General features: G+C 51.4%; 1 protein-coding gene across 1 annotated transcript; it reads left to right on the top strand.

Moving 5' to 3' along the window:
- Positions 1 to 3,235: 3,235 nt before the first annotated feature.
- On the top strand, positions 3,236 to 21,538 carry C1H2orf72 (chromosome 1 C2orf72 homolog). The gene is given in 4 exon segments (XM_038745240.1): positions 3,236 to 3,450; positions 3,452 to 3,951; positions 5,565 to 5,678; positions 20,762 to 21,538. Coding segments are annotated over 4 exon segments (921 nt in total). The 3' UTR covers positions 20,854 to 21,538.
- Positions 21,539 to 22,094: the final 556 nt, after the last annotated feature.

The following is a 22,094-nucleotide window of genomic DNA, read 5'->3' as shown; positions in this document are numbered from 1 at the left end:
TCTACATGTTTTGTTTAGTTGTCTGTCTCCCCCTTCTAGACTGTGAGCCCGTTGTTGGGTAGGGACCGTCTCTATCTGTTGCCGACTTGCACTTTCCAAGCACCTAGTACACTCGTCGTTTCTCTTCCTCCGTGTCAGAAGCAGGATCAGGCTTGGGACCTTTGCCTTTCACGCTCCGTGCCATGCAAACTCTCCCCGCTTTCCTTGCCCTCTACCTGCCGACCGAGCAGCCTAAGGGGTGGATGCCAAGAGAGCGCCATGAGTGCCCTGGGGATGTTAGTTTAACCAGTTACGGTGCCGGAAGAGGCTGGGAAATTGCAGGATAATTCCCTTAGGAAATGGGAGGGTGGGAATGGAGAGGGGAAAGGACATGAAATGCCATCGAGAAGCAGCGGGGCTCAGTGGAAAGAGCCAGGGCTCGAGAGTCAGAGGTCATGGGTTCTAATCCCGGCTCCGCCACATGTCTGCTGTGTGACCTTGGCCAAGTCACTTAACTTCTCTGAGCCTCAGTTACCTCATCTGTAAAATGGGGATTAAGACTGTGAGCCCCACGTGGGACAACCTGAGCATCTTGTATTCCCCCCAGTGCTTAGAACAGTGCTTTGCACCTAGTGAGCGCTTAACAAATGCCATCATCATCATCATCATCATCATCATCATCATCTGAGCCTCAGTTACCTCATCTGTAAAATGGGGATTAAGACTGCGAGCCCCACGTGGGACAACCTGAGCATCTTGTATCCCCCCAGCTCTTAGAACAGTGCTTTGCACATAGTGAGTGCTTAACAAATGCCATCATCATCATCATCCTCGAACCCTAGATTTTGATGCCGTGGATGTGGGAAACTAAAGTATTGACCTGGCCAGGTCTCCTGTACGTGTGCATTCCCTCCGCGGGCACTCTGCTCAGCTGGTGTACTTGTGAGGCATTGCCTGAGGGGAAGGAATGGGGGGCCACCACGCTCCCTGGGCTAGGAGTCACTGAGGCCTAGGTCCCCCGGTTCTTGCTCCCCTGCTAGTGATGAGAGCGGGAGCAATTTCAATCGTATTGATTTACTGAGCACTCACTGCGGGCGGGACACTTTACTAAGCACTCGGGGAGAGTACAACAGAACAATAAACGGACACATTCCCCTGCCAAACCGACCCCAGAATAACCTTGGCTGTCACACTGCGGTTCTCGTTAGGTAACCTAATCATGATAACTTTGGTATTTATTAAGCACATACTATGTGCCAAGCACTGTTCTAAGCGCTGGGGTCGATACCAGGTAATCAGGTTGTCCCACGGGGGGCTCACAGTCATCATCCCCATTTTCCAGATGAGGGAACCGAGGCCCAGAGAAGCGAAGTGACTTGCCCAAAGTCACCCAGCTGACAAGCGGCGGAGCCGGGATTAGAACCCACGACCTCTGACTCCCAAGCCCGGGCTCTTTCCACTGAGCCACACTGCTTCTCAGAACACGTTTGGTTCTACAGTACCCAGGGACCCGATTTCTCATTTCTATCCTGAGATTTTTGGCTGAGGTTACTGTCCCTCAGGTTGTGAGCAGCAGCCTGGCGTAGTGGACAGAGCATGGGCCTAGGGGTCAGAAGTTCAGGGGTTCTAATCCCGGCTCCGCCGTACGTTCCCTGCCCACGGCGAGTTCACAGTCTAGAAGGGGGCAGAGGCATTAATGTAAATCAATAAATTAGGGATGGATGTCCCTGAGTGGTGTGGGGCTGAGGGAAAGGTGAATAACGGGAGCAAATCTGAAGTGCAAGGAAGAGGGAGAAGGTCTGGAGCTGAGAAGGAGGAGGGGATGAGAAGGAGGGGAAGAGAAGGAGGGGAAGAGGAGGAGAAGAGAAGGAGGAGGAGGAAGACAAGAGGAGGGGAGGAGGAAGAGAGAAGGGGGGATGAGGAAGAGAGAAGGGAGGATGAGGAAGAGAGAAGGGGGAGGAGGAAGAGAAGAGAAAAGAGGAGGGAAGAAGAGAGAAGAGAGGAGGAGGAAGAGAGAAGAGGGGGGAGGAGGAAGAGAGAAGGGAGGATGAGGAAGAGAGAAGGGGGAGGAGGAAGAGAAGAGAAAAGAGGAGGGAAGAAGAGAGAAGAGAGGAGGAGGAAGAGAGAAGAGGGGGGAGGAGGAAGAGAGAAGGGGGGTAGGAGGAAGAGAGAAGAGAGGAGAGAAAAGGAAGAGAGAAGGGGGGAGGAGGAAGAGAGGAGAGAAAAGGAAGAGAGAAGAGGGTGAGAGGATTTAAGTGGGAGAGGAGGAGAAGAGGGAGAGAATATAAGCGGGAGAGGAGGAGGAGAAGAGAGAGAATATAAGTGGGAGAAGAGGAGGAGAAGAGGGAGAGAATATAAGTGGGAGAGGAGGAGGAGAAGGAGGAGGAGAAGAGGGAGAGAATATAAGTGGGAGAGGAGGAGGAGAAGAGGGAGAGAATATAAGTGGGAGAGGAGGAGGAGAAGGAGAAGAGAATATAAGCAGGAGAGGAGGAGGAGAAGAAAGGGAGAGAATATAAGCAGGAGAGGAGGAGGAGAAGAAAGGGAGAGAATATAAGCAGGAGAGGAGGAGGAGAAGAAAGGGAGAGAATATAAGCAGGAGAGGAGGAGGAGAAGAAAGGGAGAGAATATAAGCAGGAGAGGAGGAGGAGAAGAAAGGGAGAGAATATAAGCAGGAGAGGAGGAGGAGAAGAAAGGGAGAGAATATAAGCAGGAGAGGAGGAGGAGAAGATATAAGCAGGAGAGGAGGAAGAGAAGGAGGAGGAGAAGAGGGAGAGAATACAAGTGGGAGAGGAGGAGGAGAAGGAGGAGGAAGAGGGGAGGGAAAGGACGAGGAGGAGAAGGAGAAGAGAAGGAGGAGAGAAGAGAAGAGGAGGAGGGGGAGAAGACAAGAGGAGGAGAAGAGGAGAGGAGGAGAAGAGAAGAAGAGGAGGAGAGAAGAGGAAGAAGAGAGAAGAGATGAAGGAGAAGAGAGGAGGGAAGAGGAGAAGGAAGAGAAGAAGAAGACAGGCGGAGAGGGAAGAAGAGAAGAGAGAAGGAGGAGGAAGAAGAGAAGAGGAGGAGAGAAGCGAAGGAGAAGAGAGAAGAGAAAAAGAGAAGAAGGAGAAGGGAGGGGAGGAGGGGGGCGGGCCCCGGCCGTGGTGGGGCGGGTCCGGGGGCGGGGAGGAGGCGGAGGCGGAGCCGGGGTCGGCCGCCCTAGGCTCGGGGGAGCCGGGGGGAGCCGGGGGGAGCCGGGGGGCAGCGGGGGCCCAGGGGGGGCATGGACCGGGACGGGGAGCCCCCCTCGGAGGGGGACCCCCCCGGGGACGGGGAGCTGGAGGCGCTGGTGGAGGCGGCCTGGGCGTCGGGGGGCCCGTCGGGGGGCCCGTCGGGGGGCCCCGGGGCGCAGCGCGTGGTGCTGGTGGGCGAGCTGGGCCACCGGGGCCGCCGGGAGCCCGGACGGGCGCTGCTCCGGGACTTCGCCGCCGCCCTCTTCCCCCGGGGCTGCCCGCCCGGCGCCGGACCGGGGCCCGGGGCAGGCCCGGAGGGCGGCCCGGAGGGGGCGGCGGCGGCGGCGGGGGGGGGGCCCCGACTCGGCCGGACCCCGGCGGGCGCTGCGCTGCCTGCTGCTGGTGGTGCTGGTGTGGGCGGCCCGTCTGCGGGGGGCACCGCGGGCGGTGCGGGCCATGCTGCGGGACCTCCGCGCCCGGAGCCCCCGACGGGCCCCGCCCGCGCTCCTCGGCGTCGCCCTGCTCGGCGCCCGCCCGGGGGACCAGCAGGAGGACCGGGAGGAGCGGGAGGAGCGGGAGGAGGGCCGCGCGGAGGGCTGCGCGGAGGAGGAGGCGGTGCGGCGCCTGGAGGCGCTGGTGCGGCGGGCGTGGGGCGGGGGCGCCGTGCGGGTGGCGGCCTACTGGCCCTCCCGGCCGCACACCGTGCTGGCCGTCCGACAAGCAGCCTGCCACGCGCTCCAAGACGCCCTGCCCGCGCGACCCCCAGGTACCCCACGGCACACACCCCAACCCCCAATCCCCGGGACCCCCAAACCCCGAGACCCTGCCCCCCTGGGACACCAAACCCCGGGACACCCCCATCCCGGGGAACCCCAGACTCATGGACACTTCCAAACCCCGGGACCCTCCCCCCTGGAACCCCAAAGCCCGGGACCCCCAAACCCCGGGACTCCCAAACCCCAGGACGCCCATACCCTGGAACACCAAAGCCCGGGACCCCCAAACCCCAGGATCCTCCCCCCCTGGATCCACAGACCCCGGGACCCATCCCCACCAGGGCTCCCAAACCCCAGGACCCCCATACCCTGGAACACCGAACCCCAGGACACCCCCAAACCCCGGGACCCATCCCCACCAGGGCTCCCAAACCCCAGGACCCCCATACCCTGGAACACCGAACCCCAGGACACCCCCAAACCCCAGGACCCCCATACCTTGGGATACTCCCCCCGGCACACCAAACCCCGGGACCCTTCCCCCTGGAACCCCAAACCCTACGGACCTCCATACTCTGGAACACCAAACCCCAGGACACCCCCAAACCCCAGGACCCACGTACCTTGGGACACTTCCCCCCTGGAACCCCAAACCCTACGGACCTCCATACTCTGGAACACCAAACCCCAGGACACCCCCAAACCCCAGGACCCACTTACCTTGGGACACTTCCCCCCTGGAACCCCAAACCCCAGGACCCTGCCCCCCAGGACCCTTCTCCCGGAGCAGCAAACCCCGGGACCCTCCCCCAGGCCCCCCCAAGGACCGGCTGGCAGACCCGGGGAGGGCACATCCCGCTCAGTTCATGGCCATCTCCCCTTCTACACAGCGATAGTAATAATAATAATGATGGTATTTCTAATCCCGGCTCCGCCACTTGCCCGCCGGGTGACCTTGGGCGAGCCGCATCACTTCTCTGAGCCTCAGTTCCCTCATCTACCAAATGGGGATTAAAAGTGTGAGCCCATGTGGGACAACCTGATTAGCCCGAACGAATGCCATCACTATTGTTATTCTTCGCACTGAAGTCTGCTCTTTGCCTCCTACGTCCCCCAGGCCTCTCCATCATGCGATTCATTCATTCACTTATTCAGTCATATTTATTGAGTGCTTAAGTGTGTGCGGTGCTTGAAAAAGTACAATTCGGCAATAGAGAGAGACAGTCCCTGCCCACACCGGGCTTACGGTCTAGAAGGGGGGGAGACGGACATCAAAACGAGTAAACAGGCAATAATGCAGATAGAATTATAGACGTGTATACAAGTGCTGTGGGGCTGGGTAGAGGAAAGGGAGGTGAAGTGGAGGGGAGGGACAGCTGAGGAAAAAGGGGGCTCAGTCTGGGAAGGCCTCCTGGAGGAGGTGAGCTCTCAGTAGGGCTTTGAAGGGAGGAAGGGAGCTAGTTTGGCGGATGTGCGGAGGGAGGGCATTCCGGGCCAGGGGGAGGACGTGGGCCGGGGGTCGATGGCGGGATGGGCAGGAACGAGGCCTGGTGAGGAGGTGAGCGGCGGCAGAGGAGCGGAGGGTGCGGGCTGGGCTGGACAAGGAGAGAAGGGAGGTGTGAGGTAAGAGGGCCTCGGACCAATGTGGCACTTTGTGTTTTAGATGAGCGGATACGGGAGAGGCCAGGACTCTCGGACCTCTTCAGGTGCTTTCCTTGGGGCCCCCGGACCAGGAGGAAGGGCCGGGTCGCGACCACGGGCAACCGGCCTGCCGAAGGTAAGTGCGGCCTTCTGCTGCCTCGGGCGTGGGGTTGAGGGCTGCAGGGGTGGTTCCACCTACTCTACTGTTTCCCTTATCTGTAATCCATTTCATTCATTCAATCGTATTTATTGAGCGCTTACTGTGTGCAGAGCACTCTACTGAGCGCTTGGGAAGTCCAAGTTGGCAAATAGAGACGGTCCCTACCCAACAGCGGGCTCACAGTCTAGAAGGGGGAGACAGACAACAAAACAAAACGTGTGGACGGGTGTCAAGTTGTACAGTTATGGTTGTGCTGTACTCTCCCAAGTGCTTAGGACAATGAGCGCTCAATAGATATGGCTGAATGGATGAAAACGCGAGGCTTAATTTGCTATCTTTTCTGCCGCTCTGACGGAAGAACTTCTGGGAGAAGTTCCTGACTGAAAGCACGGGTCGGGGTCCCGGGTACCGCTTACTGTATTATGGTCTGCCTCCCCCTCTAGGCTGGAAGCTCCTCGTGGGCAGGGATCTTGTCTACCCGGTCTACTGCACCGTCCTCTCCCAAGCGCTTAGTACAGTGCCCCCGCACATGATAAGCGCTCAGTAAAAACCTTCGATTGATTAGCTGCTGCTGATGCAAGGGCCGGTTGGCTCTGGGGTTATTCCTCTCTCATCCCTCTAGAATGTGACCTCGTTGCGGGCAGGGTAACATGTCTGCCAACTCTACTGTATTGTGCTTTCCCAGGCTTTTAGTACAGTGCTCTGCATCCCGGCCCCGCCAGTTGTCAGCTGTGTGACTTTGGGCAAGTCACTTTACTTCTCCGGGCCTCAGTGACCTCACCTGTAAAATGGGGATTAAGACCGTGAGCCCCTGTGGGGCAACCTAATCACCTTGTAACCTCCCCAGCGCTTAGAGCAGTGCTGTGCACATAGGAAGCGCTTAATAAATGCCAGCGTCATTATTATTATTATTCAGTAAGCGCGTAATAGACCCCATGGATCGATTGATTGATTGATTGATAGATGCCGTCTCCTGCTGGAGCTAAGAGCAGGGTGGCAGGCTGTTTGGATCAGCGTGGTAGTTGTTTGGGTGGAGAGGAAAGGGCGGATTTTAGCCGTGATGTGAAGGCAAAACTGACAGGATGTAGTGACCGATTGAATATGTGGGTTGAATGAGAGAGAGGAGTAGGGCATCACCCGGATAACGACCTCTGTGCTTCCCCTTGTTTTGACATTCTTTGAGCCCTTGCCCATAAAGTGCGGGGGAAAAGTGTAAGGATAAATATTTCGGATCTGTTACTTGACCCACAGGGAGGATGCGGAGAGTGAGGCGGGGAGGGGAGGGCCTGAGAAGCGGCGTGGTCTGGTGATAAGAGCCTGGGCTCGGGAGTCAGAAGGTCGTGGGTTCTAGCCCCGGCTCCGCCACTTGTCTGCTGTGTGACCTTGGGCAGGTCGCTTCACTTCTCTGGGCCTCAGTTCCCTCATCTGGAAAATGGATATTCGGACTGTGAGCGCCCTGTGGGACAGGGACTGTGTCCAACCTGATTATCTTACCTCCTTCCCTTTGCCACAGCACCTGTATATATGTATATATGTTTGTACATATTTATTACTCTATTTATTTATTTATTTTACTTGTACATATCTATTCTATTTATTTTATTTTGTTAGTATGTTTGGTTTTGTTCTCTGTCTCCCCCTTTTAGACTGTGAGCCCACTGTTGGGTAGGGACTGTCTGTATATGTTGCCAATTTGTACTTCCCAAGCGCTTAGTCCAGTGCTCTGCACACAGTAAGCGCTCAATAAATACGATTGATGATGATGATTATCTTGTATCTATCCCAGCGCTTAGGGCAGTGACCGGCACATAATTAAACGCTTAACAGATACCATCGTTATTACTACTATTATTATTTCTTCTTCTTCTTCAAATACGTCAAGTCGTTTCTGACCCACAGCGACTCCACGGACACACGCTCTTCAGAATGCCCCATCTTCCGTCGTGAAGTCGTTCTGGTACGTGTGTCCGCAGAGTTTTCTCGGTAAAGGTACGGAAGTGGTCACCCACTGCCGTCTTCCTCGCGGTAAAAACTCGAGTCTCTGCCCTTGTCTTTGACCGAGCGCTTAGTACGGTGCTCTGCACACAGTGAGCGCTCAGTAAATCCGATTGAATGAATCAACGTTTTGATCACTTGATCAGATCCGGCTTTGACTCCTTCCTACGCCGCTGCCGCCCAGCTCGGGTGAATCGACTTTGACGCTTCAGTTGAGATCTTTCCGTTATGGGTTACTCACCTGTGTCGCACGGCTCCGAGCTTCATCAATCAATCAATCAATCAATCGTATTTATTGAGCGCTTACTGTGTGCAGAGCACTGTACTAAGCGCTTGGGAAGTACAAGTCGGCAACATATAGAGACAGTCCCTACCCAACAGTGGGCTTACAGTCTAAAAGGGGGAGACAGAGAACAAAACCAAACATACTAACAAAATAAAATAAATAGAATAGATATGTACAAGTAAAATAAATAAATAAATAGAGTAATAAATATGTACAAACATATATACATATATACAGGTGCTGTGGGGAAGGGAAGGAAGTAAGATGGGGGGATCAAAATACGCAAACTCTCCTGCCTTGATAAGGCGTCGATTCATAGGAGAGATTATTATCATTATTATCGTCTTGCCTTACGCCGTCAACACCATGGACGCCTTTCTCCAAGAATAATAATAATGATGGCATTTATTAAGCGCTTACTATATGCAAAGCACTGTTCTAAGCGCCGGGGAGGTTACAAGTCCATCAGGTTGTCCCACGGGGGGCTCACAGTCTTCATCCCCATTTTACAGATGAGGTCACGGAGGCCCAGAGAAGTGAAGTGACTTGCCCAAAGTCACACAGCTGACAATTGGGAGAGCAGCGATTTGAACCCATGACCTCTGACTCCGAAGCCCGGGCTCTTTCCGCTGAGCCACGCTGCCCCACATCCATCTGCAAATGTTCTGGTAGTGCATCCGTTGAGTTTTGTGGGTAAAAATCTGGAAGTGGTTTACCGTTGCCTCCTTCCGTGCCGTCAATTTGAGTCTCCGCCCTCGACGCTCTCTCCCGTGCCGCTGCTGCCCAGCGCAGGAGAGTCTTGACTCGTAGCGGATCGCCTGCCACTCGCCAGCCACTGCCCAAGCTAGGAGTGGAACTGGCGGGCCTCTGCTTGACTCTCCCCCTTCTAGACTGTGAGCCCACTGTCGGGTAGGGACTGTCTCTATGTGTTGCCAATTTGTACTTCCCAAGCGCTTAGTACAGTGCTCTGCACACAGTAAGCGCTCAATCAATACGATTGATGATGATGATGACTCTCCCTCCCGTCGTCGAGACTGGAGGAGTACCGGAAACTCTCCAGGTGCGACCCTGAGAGGGTATTAGGGGAGGATAAATCCAGTCACGGGGGAAAAGAATAACAGGATAAAGTCAATAAAAAATGACCATTTACCAAAAACGGGAACAGAGTGGTGATAGAGTACATTCCCCGATAAGCTAACTCTCTTCCCTCCTTCAAAGCCCTACTGCAAGCTCACCTCCTCCAGGAGGCCTTCCCAACTGAGCCCCCTTTTTTCCTCTCCTCCTCCCCATCCCCCCCGCCCTACCTCCTTCCCCTCCCCACAGCACCTGTATATATGTTTGTACACATTTATTACTCTATTTATTTTACTTGTACATATTTACTATTCTATTTATTTTGTTGGTGATGTGCATCTAGCTTTATTTCTGTTTATTCTAATGACACCTGTCCACATGTTTTGTTTTGCTGTCTGTTTCCCCCTTCTAGACTGTGACCCCGTTGTTGGGTAGGGACCGTCTCTATATGTTGCCAACTGGTACTTCCCAAGTGCTTAATACAGTGCTCTGCACACAGTAAGCGCTCAATAAATACGATTGAATGAATGAATGAATGAATTCCCCCTTTCGCGACGCTGTCTGTGAGTACTAAGGATGACTCTACGTCTTCCTGGGAGGGGAAAACCTCTCAGTCCCCGCACCGTTCCAGACGATGGTGTGGGATCCACACTTTCTCCTCTCTCAGGGTGGCACTTGGAGAGTTTCCAGTCCTCCGCCCGTCTCGACGACGGGAGGGAGAGTCAAGCGGAGGCCCGTCCGTTGGCGGCGGCTTGCCAGTGGCAGTCGATCTGCTACAAAGTCAAAATTCACCCGTGCTGGGCAGCAGTGGCACGGGAGAGAGTCGAGTCAAGACCACACTGTCTCTGTCGGCTCTCAGTTCTAGCTGGGAGGAGCTTCTTTCCCCAGCCCGGCCCCGCAGCGCTTAGGATGGTGTTCCTTAAGCGCTTACTACGTGCCAGGCGCCGTACTCAGGGCTTGGGTGGATACAGGCGGATCGGTTGGACGCCTTTTCTGTCCCACCCCATTTTACAGATGACGTAACTGAGGCGTAGTGAAGTGACTTGCCCAAGGCCACACAGCAGACAAGTGGCGGCGTCAGGATTAGAACCCATGATCTGATTCCCAGGCCCGGGCTCTAGCCACTAGACCAGGCTGCTTCTTATATGTACACTTGTGTACGTATCTGTAATTTATTTATTTATTTGTGCTGATAATAATGATGGTATTTAAGTGCTTACTGTGTGCAAAGCACTGTTCTAAGCGCTGGGGAGGTTACAAGGTGATCAAGTTGTCCCACGTGGGGCTCACAGTTTTAATCCCCATTTTCCAGATGAGGTCATGAGGCCCAGAGAAGTGAAGTGACTTGCCCAAAGTCACACAGCTGACAGTTGGCGGAGCCGGGATTTGAACTCATGACCTCTGACTCCAAAGCCCGGGCTCTTTCCTCTGAGCCACGCTGCTTCTCACTGATGGAGACCTTCCCAGACTGAGCCCCCTCCTTCCTCTCCCCCTCCTCCCCTTCCCCATCCTCCCCACCGCTTTACCTCCTTCCCCTCCCCACAGCACCTGTATATATGTATAAATGCTTGTACATATTTATTACTCTATTTATTTTATTTGTACATATTTACTATTCTATTTATTTTATTTTGTTAATATGTTTTGTTTTGTTGTCTGTCTCCCCCTTCTAGACCGTGAGCCCGCTGTTGGGTAGGGACCGTCTCTATATGTTGCCAACTTGTACTTCCCAAGCGCTTAGTCCAGTGCTGTGCACACAGTAAGCGCCCAATAAATAAGATTGATTGAATGAATGAATGAATAAATACGATGGAATGAATGAATGAATGATGTCCGTGTTCCCCCCCTCCACACTGGAAGCTCACTGTGGGCAGGGAATGTGTCTATTGTTGTAGTGTACTCTCCCGAGCGCTTAGTACAGTGCTCTGCAAACAGTAAGCGCTCATCATCATCATCATCAACTGTATTTATTGAGCGCTTACTGTGTGCAGAGCACTGTACTAAGCGCTTGGGGAGTACAAGTTGGCAACATATAGAGACAGTCCTTACCCAACAGTGGGCTCACAGTCTAAAAGAATAGATGTAATTACTATTTGCAGTAAATAAATGCAATATTTATTGCATTAAATAAATAAATAAATGTGATTGAATGCAGGTAGAGGGAAGCAGTGAGGTCAAATGAGTAGGACACCGACCTGAGAGTCGGAGGGTCTGGGTTCTAATCCTGACTCTGCCGATTGCCTGCTGTGTAACCTTGGGCCGGATGCTTAACTTCTCTGTTGCCTCATCTGCCAAGTGGGGATCCAATCCCTTTTCTCCCTTCTACTGTGAGCCCCGTGGGAAGCCCGGGACTGTAGTAATCTGTTGCTTTGATTGCCTCCTATCTGCCTCAGGGCTTGGAAAAGTGGTTGGCACTCAGGAAGAGCCTAAACAGGGCCGGGGGGCGTCCTTTATCCTCTCCTTTATCCACTCTCTGCCCCAGAGCTCTCTGAGCCACCCGGGCTTCCCTGCTCCCCATCCATCATGCCCCATCCTGTGCTCCCCATCCCGTGCTCCTCATCCTGTGCTCCGCATCCCTCACTCTCCATCCCGTGCTCCCCATCTTGTTCTCATACATTCACTCGTTCAATCGTATTTATTGAGCGCTTACTGTGTGCAGAGCACTGTACTAAGCGTTTGGGAAGTACAAGTTGGCAACATCTAGAGACGGTCCCTACCCAACAGCGGGCTCACAGTCTAGAAGGGGGAGACAGACAATGAAACAAAACATATTAACAAAATAAAATAAATAAAATAGTAAATATGTACAAGTAAAATAAATAGAGTAATAAATCTGTACAAACAGGTGCTGCCGGGAGGGGAAGGAGGTAGGGCGGGGGAGGGGGAGAGGAAGGAGGGGGCTCAGTGTGGGAAGGCCTCCTGGAGGAGGTGAGCTCTCAGTAGGGCATTGAAGGGAGGAAGAGGGCTAGCTTGGCGGATGTGGGATGTGCGGAGGGAGGGCATTCCAGGCCAGGGAGAGGAAGTGGAACAGGGGTCGATGGTGGGACGGGTGAGAACGAGGCACAGTGAGGAGGTGAGCGGCGGCAGAGGAGCGGAGGGTGCGGGCTGGGCTGGAGAAGGACAGAAGGGAGGCGAGGTAGGAGGGGGCGAGGGGATGGACAGCCTTGAAGCCCGGGGTGAGGAGTTTCTGCCTGATGTGCAGATTGATTGTAGCCACTGGAGATTTTGAGGAGGGGAGTAACATGCCCAGAGCGTTTCTGGACAAAGACAATCTGGACAGCAGCATGAAGTATGGATTGAAGTGGGGAGAGACAGGAGGATGGGAGATCAGAGAGGAGGCTGATGCAGTAACCCAGTCGGGTTCTCCCCAGCCTGTGCTCTCCATCCCTTGCTCCCCATCCTGTGCTCCCCATCCTGTGCGCCCCGCCCTGTGCTCCCCATCCTGAACTCCCCATTCTGCACTCCCCATCCCCTGCTCCCCATCCTGTGCACCCACCCTGTGCTCCCCATCCTGTGCACCCCACCCTGTGCTCCCCATCCTGTGCACCCCACCCTGTGCTCCCCATCGTATGCACCCGGCCCTGTGCACCCCATCCCATGCCCCCATCTTGTGTGCTCCATCCAATGCTCCCCATCCTGCTCTCCCCACTCCAATTCATTCATTCATTCGATCGTATTTATTGAGCGCTTACTGTGTGCAGAGCACTGGACTAAGCGCTTGGGTAGTACAAGTTGGCAACATAGAGAGACGGTCTCTACCCAGTGACGGGCTCACAGTCTAGAAGGGGGAAGCAGACAACAAAACAAAACATGTAGACTGATGTCAAGGTCGTCAGAAGAAATAGAATTATGGCTATATGCACATCATTAACAAAATAAATAGAATAGTAAATATGTACAAGTAAAATAGATAATAAATCTGTACAAATATTCATTCATTCATTCAATCGTATTTATTATGCGCATACTGTGTGCAGAGCACTGTACTAAGTAAGCGCTTGGGAAGTCCAAGTCGGCAACATATAGAGGCGGTCCCTACCCAACAACGGGCTCACAGTCTGGAAGGGGGAGACAGACCACAAAACAAAACATGTGGACAGGTGTCAAGTCATCAGAACAAAGCTAAATGCACATCATTAACAAAATGAATAGAATAGTAAATATGTACAAGTAAAATAGAGTAATAAATCTGTACAAATATATATACAAGTGCTGTGGGGAGGGGAAGGAGGTAGGGCGTGGGGGGGATGAGGAGGAGGAGAGGAAAAAGGGGGCTGAGTCTGGGAAGGCCTCCTGGAGGAGGTGAGCTCTCAGTAGGGCTTTGAAGGGAGGAAGAGAGCGAGCTTGGCGGATGTGCGGAAGGAGGGAATTCCAGGCCAGGGGGAGGACGTGGGCCGGGGTCGACGGCGGAACAGGCGAGAACGAGGTACATCCATCCCGTGCACCCCATCCCGTGTGCCCCATCCTGCCCTCCCCTTCCTGAATTCCCCATCCCATGCCCCCCCATCCTGTGTTCTCCACCCTGTAGTCCCCATCCGGCTCTTTAGGATTCTTTTCCTGATGTCCCCTCCCCCTCCCCCACTCAGCTCCTTCTCTCCACCCAGTCTGTGTTTTCTTTCCTCACCTACGCTTCCTGTTTTCCCAACTTCTGTTCCTCTAAGAATTTGGTTCCCCGTCCAAATCAGAGGCAGTGCAGGTTATCATCCTCATAGCTCCCCAACTCGAGGTTAGGGAGCTTAGTGGTGAGTGAGTGAGTGCGTGAGTGAGTGAGTGAGTGTGTGTGTGAGTGTTTAGCCCGTCTGGGTGTCTCTGTATAATAATTATTATGGTATTTTTTAAGCACTTACTATGTGTCTGTCTTGTTTGTGTGTGTATGTATGTGTGTGTCTGTGTATGTCTGTGTGGGTCTGTGTTTGTGTATGTATAATAATTATGGTATTTTTTAAGCACTTACTATGTGTGTGTCTTGTTTGTGTGTGTATGTATGTGTGTGTCTGTGTATGTCTGTGTGGGTCTGTGTTTCTCTGTGTATGTATAATAATTATGGTATTTTTTAAGCACTTACTATGTGTGTGTATGTATGTGTGTGTGTATGTATGTGTGTGTCTGTGTATGTCTGTGTGGGTCTGTGTTTCTCTGTATGTATAATAATTATGGTATTTTTTAAGCACTTACTATGTGTGTGTCTGTGTATGTGTGGGTCTGTGTTTCTCTGTGTATGTATAATAATTATGGTATTTTTTAAGCACTTATTGTGTGTGTGTCTTGTCTGCGTATGTATGTTTGTGTCTGTGTCTGTATAATAATTATGGCATTTAAGCACTTACTATGTGTGTGTCTTGTCTTTGTGTGTGGTTCTGTGTATGTATGTGTGGGTCTGTGTGTCTCTGTGTATGTATAATAATTATGGTATTTGTTAAACACTTACTATGTGTGTGTCCTGTTTGCATGTGTATGTCTGTGGATGTCGGTAATAATAATGATCGCCCTCCCTTCTAGACTGTAAGCCCGATGTGGGCAAGGATGACCTCTCTTTATTGCTGAATTGGACTTTCCAATCACTTAGTACAGTGCTCTGCACACATTAAGCGCTCAATAAATACACTTGAGGGAATGAATGAATTATGGTATTCGTTAAGCACTTACTGTGTGTGTGTGTGTCTTGTCTGTTTTTGTGTGCGTGCACGTCTCTGTGTATGCATGTGTGTGTCTGTGTGTCTCTGTGTATGTATAATAATAATTATGGTATTTGTTAAGCAGTTATTCCTGCATCTCTGGTTTCTGTGTTTGTGTAATAATAATAATAATAATAATAATAATAATGGCATTTGTTAAGCACTTACTATGTGCAAAGCACTGTTCTAAGCGCTGGGGGGATACAAGGTGATCAACTTGTCCCCCGTGGGGCTCACAGTCAATCCCCATTTCACAGATGAGGTAACTGAGGCTCAGAGAAGTTGAGTTACTTGCCCAAGGTCACACAGCAGACATGTGGCGGAGTTGGGATTCGGACCCATGACCTCTGACTCCAAAGCCCGTGCTCTTTCCACTGAGCCACGCTGCTTCTTTGTATGTATGTCTCTGTATATGTACGTGTGTGTTTGTGTGTCTATGTATGTATAGTAATAATTACAGTATTTGTCAAGTTCTTACTATTTGTGTGTCTTGCATATGTTGGTCTGGTATTATAGGAACTCATTCATGCAAGGATTTTGGTCATTTGGTCAGTTTGGGAGCTACTTTTGGCCGGGGATTGATAAAGCGAGTTCTGATGTACTTCCCAAGCGCTTAGTACAGTGCTCTGCACACAGTAAGCGCTCAATAAATACGATTGATTGAATGAATGAATGAATGATGTAGTGATTCATATTAACCACCCAGAATGAGAATCCCCCTTTAGTGACTCATCTGGTCCTGGACTGTTTCTCTGTAAGCTTCAAAGGCCGTCTTCCACCCTGGAAATTAGATGCCCAGGCTCAGCAGCGGGACAGGGGAGGGGGCCTGGATTCTTTCTCCTTTCCCCATCCACGGATACGCCATGGCGGGCCTGGGAATCAGAAGGTCATGGGTTCTAATCCCGGCTCAGCTGCTTGTCTGCTAGTCAGGCAAGTCACTTCACTTCTCTGTGCCTCAGTTCCCCTATCTGTAAAATGGGGATGGAGACTGTGAGCCCCAAGTGGGACAGGGACTGTGTCCAACCCAATTGGCTTGTATCCACCCCACTGTGCCCGGCACAAAGTAAACGCTTAACGAATATTATGACTATTATTATTATTATATGGGAGCGAGGAGATGAGTTTTTCCCCCCCAGCTTCTCAATGAACTTGCTTTGAACCACTTATTTGATGTCTTTTTCTTGGTGCCCCGAGGCTGAAGGAGAGAGTCAGTCCACGTTTCCACTCACCCTGCCTGCACCTTCTTCCCTGGGGTGCCGAAAGAAGGGGAAGCAAGGAGGCTTTTCCCCCTTCCTCACAAGGGTGCCGAGATTTCTTGGTAACTCAGTCTCACAGTCAGAAAAAAAAGGTCACGCTCTGTAGTAGGGCACCGAGTTCTCCCTCCTTCTAGGAAGCCAGAGAATAATGGCAATTGTGGGATTTGTTAATTGCTGAAGGAAGTTCGGGGGTAGATACCCCCTTCTGGAATGTGAGCCCAATGTTGGGTAGGGACTGTCTCTATATGTTGCCAATTTGTACTTCCCAAGTTCTTAGTACAGTGCTCTGCACATAGTAAGCGCTCAATAAATATGATTGATTGATAGATACGAGATAATCAGGTCAGATACAGTCCCTGTCCTTCATGGGGCTCTCAGTCTAAGTAGGAAGGAGAACAGAGATTCAATCCCCATTTTACAGATGAGGAAACTGAGGCGCAGAAAAGTGACACACCGATGGGCTTGTAGCATGCAGGTGCTGAAGATAGGATTAGAACCCAGGTCTTCTGGCTTCCAGGCCCAGGCTCTTTCAAGGTTGGTGTTCGCTCAGTAAGGGATGGGGTGAACTTGGGGTGAGCATCCCCAAGTACCTCCCTGGACCCCTCCCCAATCAATCAATTGATGGGATTTAAACCTATAACAACAACAATAACATTTATGGTATTTGTTAAGCACTTACTAGTGCCCGGAACTGTTCTAAGCACCGGGGTAGATCATCATCATCATCAATCATATTTATTGAGCGCTTACTATGTGCAGAGCACTGTACTAAGCGCTTGGGAAGTACAAATTGGCAACATATAGAGACAGTCCCTACCCAACAGTGGGCTCACAGTCTAAAAGATACAAGGTGATTGGGTTGGACACGGTCCCTGTCCCCACATAGGACTTTCGGTCTTAATCCCCATTTTACGGGTGAGGGGACTGACGCCCAGAGCAGTTAAGTGACTTGCCTAAGCACTGTGTACTTCCCAAGCGCTTAGTACGGTGCTGTGCACACAGTAGGCACCCAATAAATACGATTGAATGAATGAATAAGGTCACCCAGCAGACAAATGGCAGAGCCGGGATTAGAACCCAGGACCTTCTGTCTCCCAGCCCCGTGCTCTGTCCACTGGGCCAATTATCAAGGGCTTGCTCTGTGCGGAATACTGTATTAAGCGCCTAACCCTTAGTACGCAACCATCTCGTACCTCCGCTTCCACTTCCTTCTCCTACGCTCACTCAAGAGGCCTTCCTCTTTCTCTCAAAGGTTACCTTCCTCAATCAATCAATCAGTTGTATTTATTGAGCGCTTACTGTGTGCAGAGCACTGTACTAAGCGCTTGGGAAGTACAAATTGGCAACATATAGAGACAGTCCCTACCCAACAGTGGGCTCACAGTCCTCCACCTGGACCCTGGAACCCATCCCCTTGCGCCTCTTAAAAACACCCTCCCACCTCCCTAAACTAAAGAACCGGAGCTTGGGAGTCAGAGGTCGTGGGTTCTCATCCCGGCTCCGCCACTTATCAGCTGTGTGACTTTGGGCCAGTCACTTCACGTCTCTGGGCCTCAGTTCCCTCGTCTGTCAAGTGGGGATGAAGACTGTGAGCCCCACGTGGGACCACCTGATCACCTGGTATCTCCCCCAGTGCTTCGAACAGTATTTGGCACATAGTAAGCGCTTAACAAATACCGTTATTATGTCAGTTTCAAGAATCGCAAAAGTGTGAATAATCTATGGCAAAAATCTGTCCTCTGAGGTGAGAGTGTGTGTTTCTGTGGGAAAGGCCTGCTTCCATCTGCCTCTATCTTTGTTGAAAGACAGATTCTTCGACCCATTTTTCGGCTCCTTTATTCCCCATGGAGAGCATCGCGCCCTTGAATGAGGCTGCTGTGACCCCCAAAGAGCAACTGCGGGGTCTTTGGCCAAGAGACCAACAGGGAGCAATCCACTGGTGGAGGACTCTCCCCGTTTTAGACTGTGAGCCCACTATTGGGTAGGGACTGTCTCTATAATGTTGCCAACTTGTACTTCCCAAGCGCTTAGTACAGTGCTCTGCACACAGTAAGCGCTCAATAAATACGATTGTTGATGATGATGACGACTTTGGAGGGACACAGCGACTTACCCTCACGCTGGCTCCAATCATTCATTCATTCGATCGCATTTATGGAGCGCTTACAGTCAATCACTGCTATTTACTGGGCGCTTACTGGGTGCAGAAAACTATACTAAGTGCTTGGGAGAGTAAAGTACCACAGAATTGGTTGACACGTTCTCTGCCCATAAGGTGTTTACAGTCTGCAGTCAATCAGCGAAGCAGCGTGGCTCACTGGAAAGAGCACAGGCTTGAGAGTCAGAGGACATGGGTTCAAATCCCTGCTCTGCCGCTTGTCAGCTGTGTGACTTTGGGCAAGTCACTTAACTTCTCGGTGCCTCAGTTACCTCATCTGCAAACTGGGGATTAAGATTGTGAGCCTTGCATAGGACAACCTGTTCACCTTGTATTCTCCCCAGTGCTTAGAACAGTGCTTTGCACATAGTAAGCGCTTAACAAATACCAAAATTATTATTATTATTATTAATCAATCAATCGATCATATCTATCGAGCGCTTACTGTATGCAGAGCACTGTACTAAGCGCTTGGGAGAGTATAGCATACCAGGGCAGGTAGACACATTCCCTGCCCACGAGCAGCGTACAGTCTAGAGGGATAGACAGACATTAAGAGAAATAAAGAAATTGCAGATTCATTCATTCATTCAATCGTATTTATTGAGCGCTTACTGTGTGCAGAGCACTGGACTAAGCATTGGGAAGTACATGTTGGCAACCTCTAGAGATGGTCCTGATCACCTTGTAACCTCCCCAGCACTTAGAACAGTGTTTTGCACATAGTAAGTGCTTAATAATGCCATCATTAGAAGGGGGAGATAGACAACAAAACAAAACATGGAGACAGATATGGATACAAGTGCTGTGGGGCTGAGGGAGGGGTAAATAAAGGGAGAAAATCCAAGTGCACATACTTTGAAAAAAAGAGCACTGAAAACAGGTAGGTAGCTGTAGATGATGATAACAATAATAATAATAATAGTATTTGTAAAGCGCTTACTACGTGTCAAGCACTGGTCTAAGCGCTGGGGTAGATACAAACTGATCAGGTTGGACACAGTCCCTTTCTCACATTCATTCACTCATTCATTCAATCGTATTTATTGAGCGCTTACTGTGTGCAGAGCACTGGACTAAGCGCTTGGGAAGTACAAGTTGGCAGCATGTAGTGACGGTCCCTACCCAACAATGGGCTCACATGGGGCTCATGCTCTTAATCCCCATTCTGTAGCTGAGGTAACTGAGGCCCAGAGAAGTGAAGCGACTTGTCTGAGGTCACCCAGCAGACAAGGGGCCGAGCCGGGATGAGAACCCAGGTCCTTCTGATTCCCAGGACTGGGCTGTAGCCACTAGGCCTTGACTAGCTTAGTCCAGTGCTCTGCACACAGTAAGCGCTCAATAAATACGATTGATTGATTGATTGATTGACTAGAAGTGGGCAAGAACCTGGGCTTGGGAGTCAGAGGTCGTAGGTTCTCATCCCAGCTCCGCCACTTGTCTGCTGCGTGACCTTAGGCAAGTCATTTACCTTCTCTGTGCCTCAGTGACCTCATCTGTAATAATAATAATAATGATAGTAATGATGATGGCATTTGTTAAGTGCTTACTATGTGCAAAGCACTGTTCTAAGCGCTGGGGGGTGGGGATACAAGGTGATCAGGTTGTCCCATGTGGGGCTTACAGTCATAATCCCCATTTTACAGATGAGGTAACTGAGGGTCCGAGAAGTTAAGTGACTTGCCCAAGGTCACACAGCAGACATATGGCGGAGCTGGGACTCGAACCCATGACCTCTGACTCCAAAGCCTGTGCTCTTTCCACTGAGCCACGCTGCTTCTACAGACTGTGAGCCCCACTTGGGACAGCCTGATTACTTTGTATCCCCCCCCAGCGCTTTGAACAGTGCTTGGCACATAGTAGGCTCTTAAAAAGTACCACCATCATCATTAGACGGTCCCTGCCCAACAGCGGCCTCACAGTCTGGAAGGGGGAGACAGACAACAAAACAAAACATATAAGCCAAGTAAAATAAATAGAATCGATATGTACAAGTCAAATAAATAGAGTAATAAATATGTACAAACCTATATACATATATACAGGTATCTACCTATCCTAGCCTATCTACCCCCTACAGCCCTGGCATGTAGTAAATACCCCTCAAAATCATCAGATGATGATGATGATGATGGCATGTCGTAGTTATTGAGCGCTTACTGTGTGTAGAGCACTGTACTAAGCGCTTGGGAATAGGATAGTATATAACACTATAGTATAGTACAGTATAGAGAAGCAGTGTGGTTCAGTGGCAAGAGCCCGGGCATTCGAGTCAGACGTCAGGGGTTCGAATCCCGCCCCACCGCTTGTCACCTGTGTGACCTTGGGCAAGTCACTTCACTTCTCTGGGCCTCAGTTACCTCCTGTAAAATGGGGATTAAGACCGTGAGCCCCACGTGGGACAACCTGATCACCTTGTAAATTCCCCAGCGCTTAGTACGGTGCTTTGCACATAGTAAGCGCTTAATAAATGCCATCATTATTATTATTATTATTATTATTATTATTATTATCATCATTTAATGCAGTTACCCCCAGAAGCTTGACCTCTGTGCCGGGTTCCTCTGTCTGTTTCTCGGCGGGTTTCCACGGCCCCTCTGCCCTTTTTGTTTCAGACGGCCTTCCCGAACCCGAGGAGGAGCTGGCGCTGACCACCGTGGCTCCCAACGGAGACTGCCAAGATGGGGGCAGAGGGAACAGAGCCTAGGAGCCGGAGGCGCCTCTCCTCAACCACCGGGACAGGGCGGCCCAAACTCGGCCCTTCTCCTGACGGCTGGGGGACTCTGCCGCGGGACAGCAGTCATCGTCCGAGCCGGGGCCGGACTCCCCGATTGTCCAGGTCTTTTCCCTCCGCCGTGCCTCCATCTCCCCGTCTGTAAAATGGAGCCTCGTAGGGCTGTTGGGAGGATGACCGCAACGTTGCTGGACGGGACAAACGGTTGTGAAATCGGGGTTCTTCTTCCAGCCCCACCTCGCTGTGGGATCCGTGCAAGACGTATTAACCTGCTGTGCCTCGGTTTACCCATTTGGGGAGAAGATTAACCTACCTCTCAGGGTCATTATCATCGTTATCAGTAAGAACAATAGGGTAGCTGACCTGAGAGGCTATAGGGAGCTACCGAATTACTAATAAGGCCTAGGAGCTTATTTAGGCACATTTAAGTGTAGATACTGGGGACACATACACACAAAACACCCCCCTCACACACCCCTCGTGCTTCACCCTCAGAGAAAAGAGGACAAAGTCGTCTCCACCTCCAGCTTTTCCAACCGCTTCCTCCGGAGCAAAGAGAAGGAAGGATCCAGCCAGGACAAAAAAGCAGAACCCAGGGCTGGGAGTCAGAAGGACCTGGGTTCTCATCCTGGCTCCGCCACCTGTCTGCGGTGTGACCTTGGGCAAGTCACTTCATTTCTCTGGGCCTCAGTTACCTCATCTGTAAAATGGGGATAAGAGTGTGAACCCCACGTGGAACAGGGACTGTGTCCAAGCTGATTAACTTGTATTTACCCCAGCGCTTCGAACAGTACGTGGCGCATAGTAAGCGCTTAATGAGTCCCATAATTATTATTAAAGCAGAGTAGGGCGGGGGACTGAGAGGCCCCATGGGGATGTGAGAATGTCTGGGGAGCCACCAGAGAAGGAAGATGCCATTTTCTAGTGCTGATATTTAACCTGCATAATGAGCCATTTGAGAACGCAACTACCCAGAGCAGCTCCCAAGCCCAAGAGACAAAATAAAGAAGTCGGGATTGGGTGGGCAGGGACACGCTACTCGATCTACCGAGTTCAGATCAAACATTTCTGCACAGTCCCGCGCAGCCAGCACGGCTACAACCTGGGACCAACTGCACGGAAGTATTGTGGAACGGGAAATAAAGATGGTTCTAAAGGGGTAGGAAGTTAAGGATGTCGTGTTCCCAGCTCCGAGGACCGTTTCCCAGATGGTT

Source organism: Tachyglossus aculeatus, chromosome 1 (assembly GCF_015852505.1).
Source record: "Tachyglossus aculeatus isolate mTacAcu1 chromosome 1, mTacAcu1.pri, whole genome shotgun sequence".
Classification (NCBI taxonomy): domain Eukaryota; kingdom Metazoa; phylum Chordata; class Mammalia; order Monotremata; family Tachyglossidae; genus Tachyglossus; species Tachyglossus aculeatus.
The sequence above is the reverse complement of the archived record's forward strand: the minus strand, read 5'-3'. Positions and strand labels throughout refer to the sequence as shown.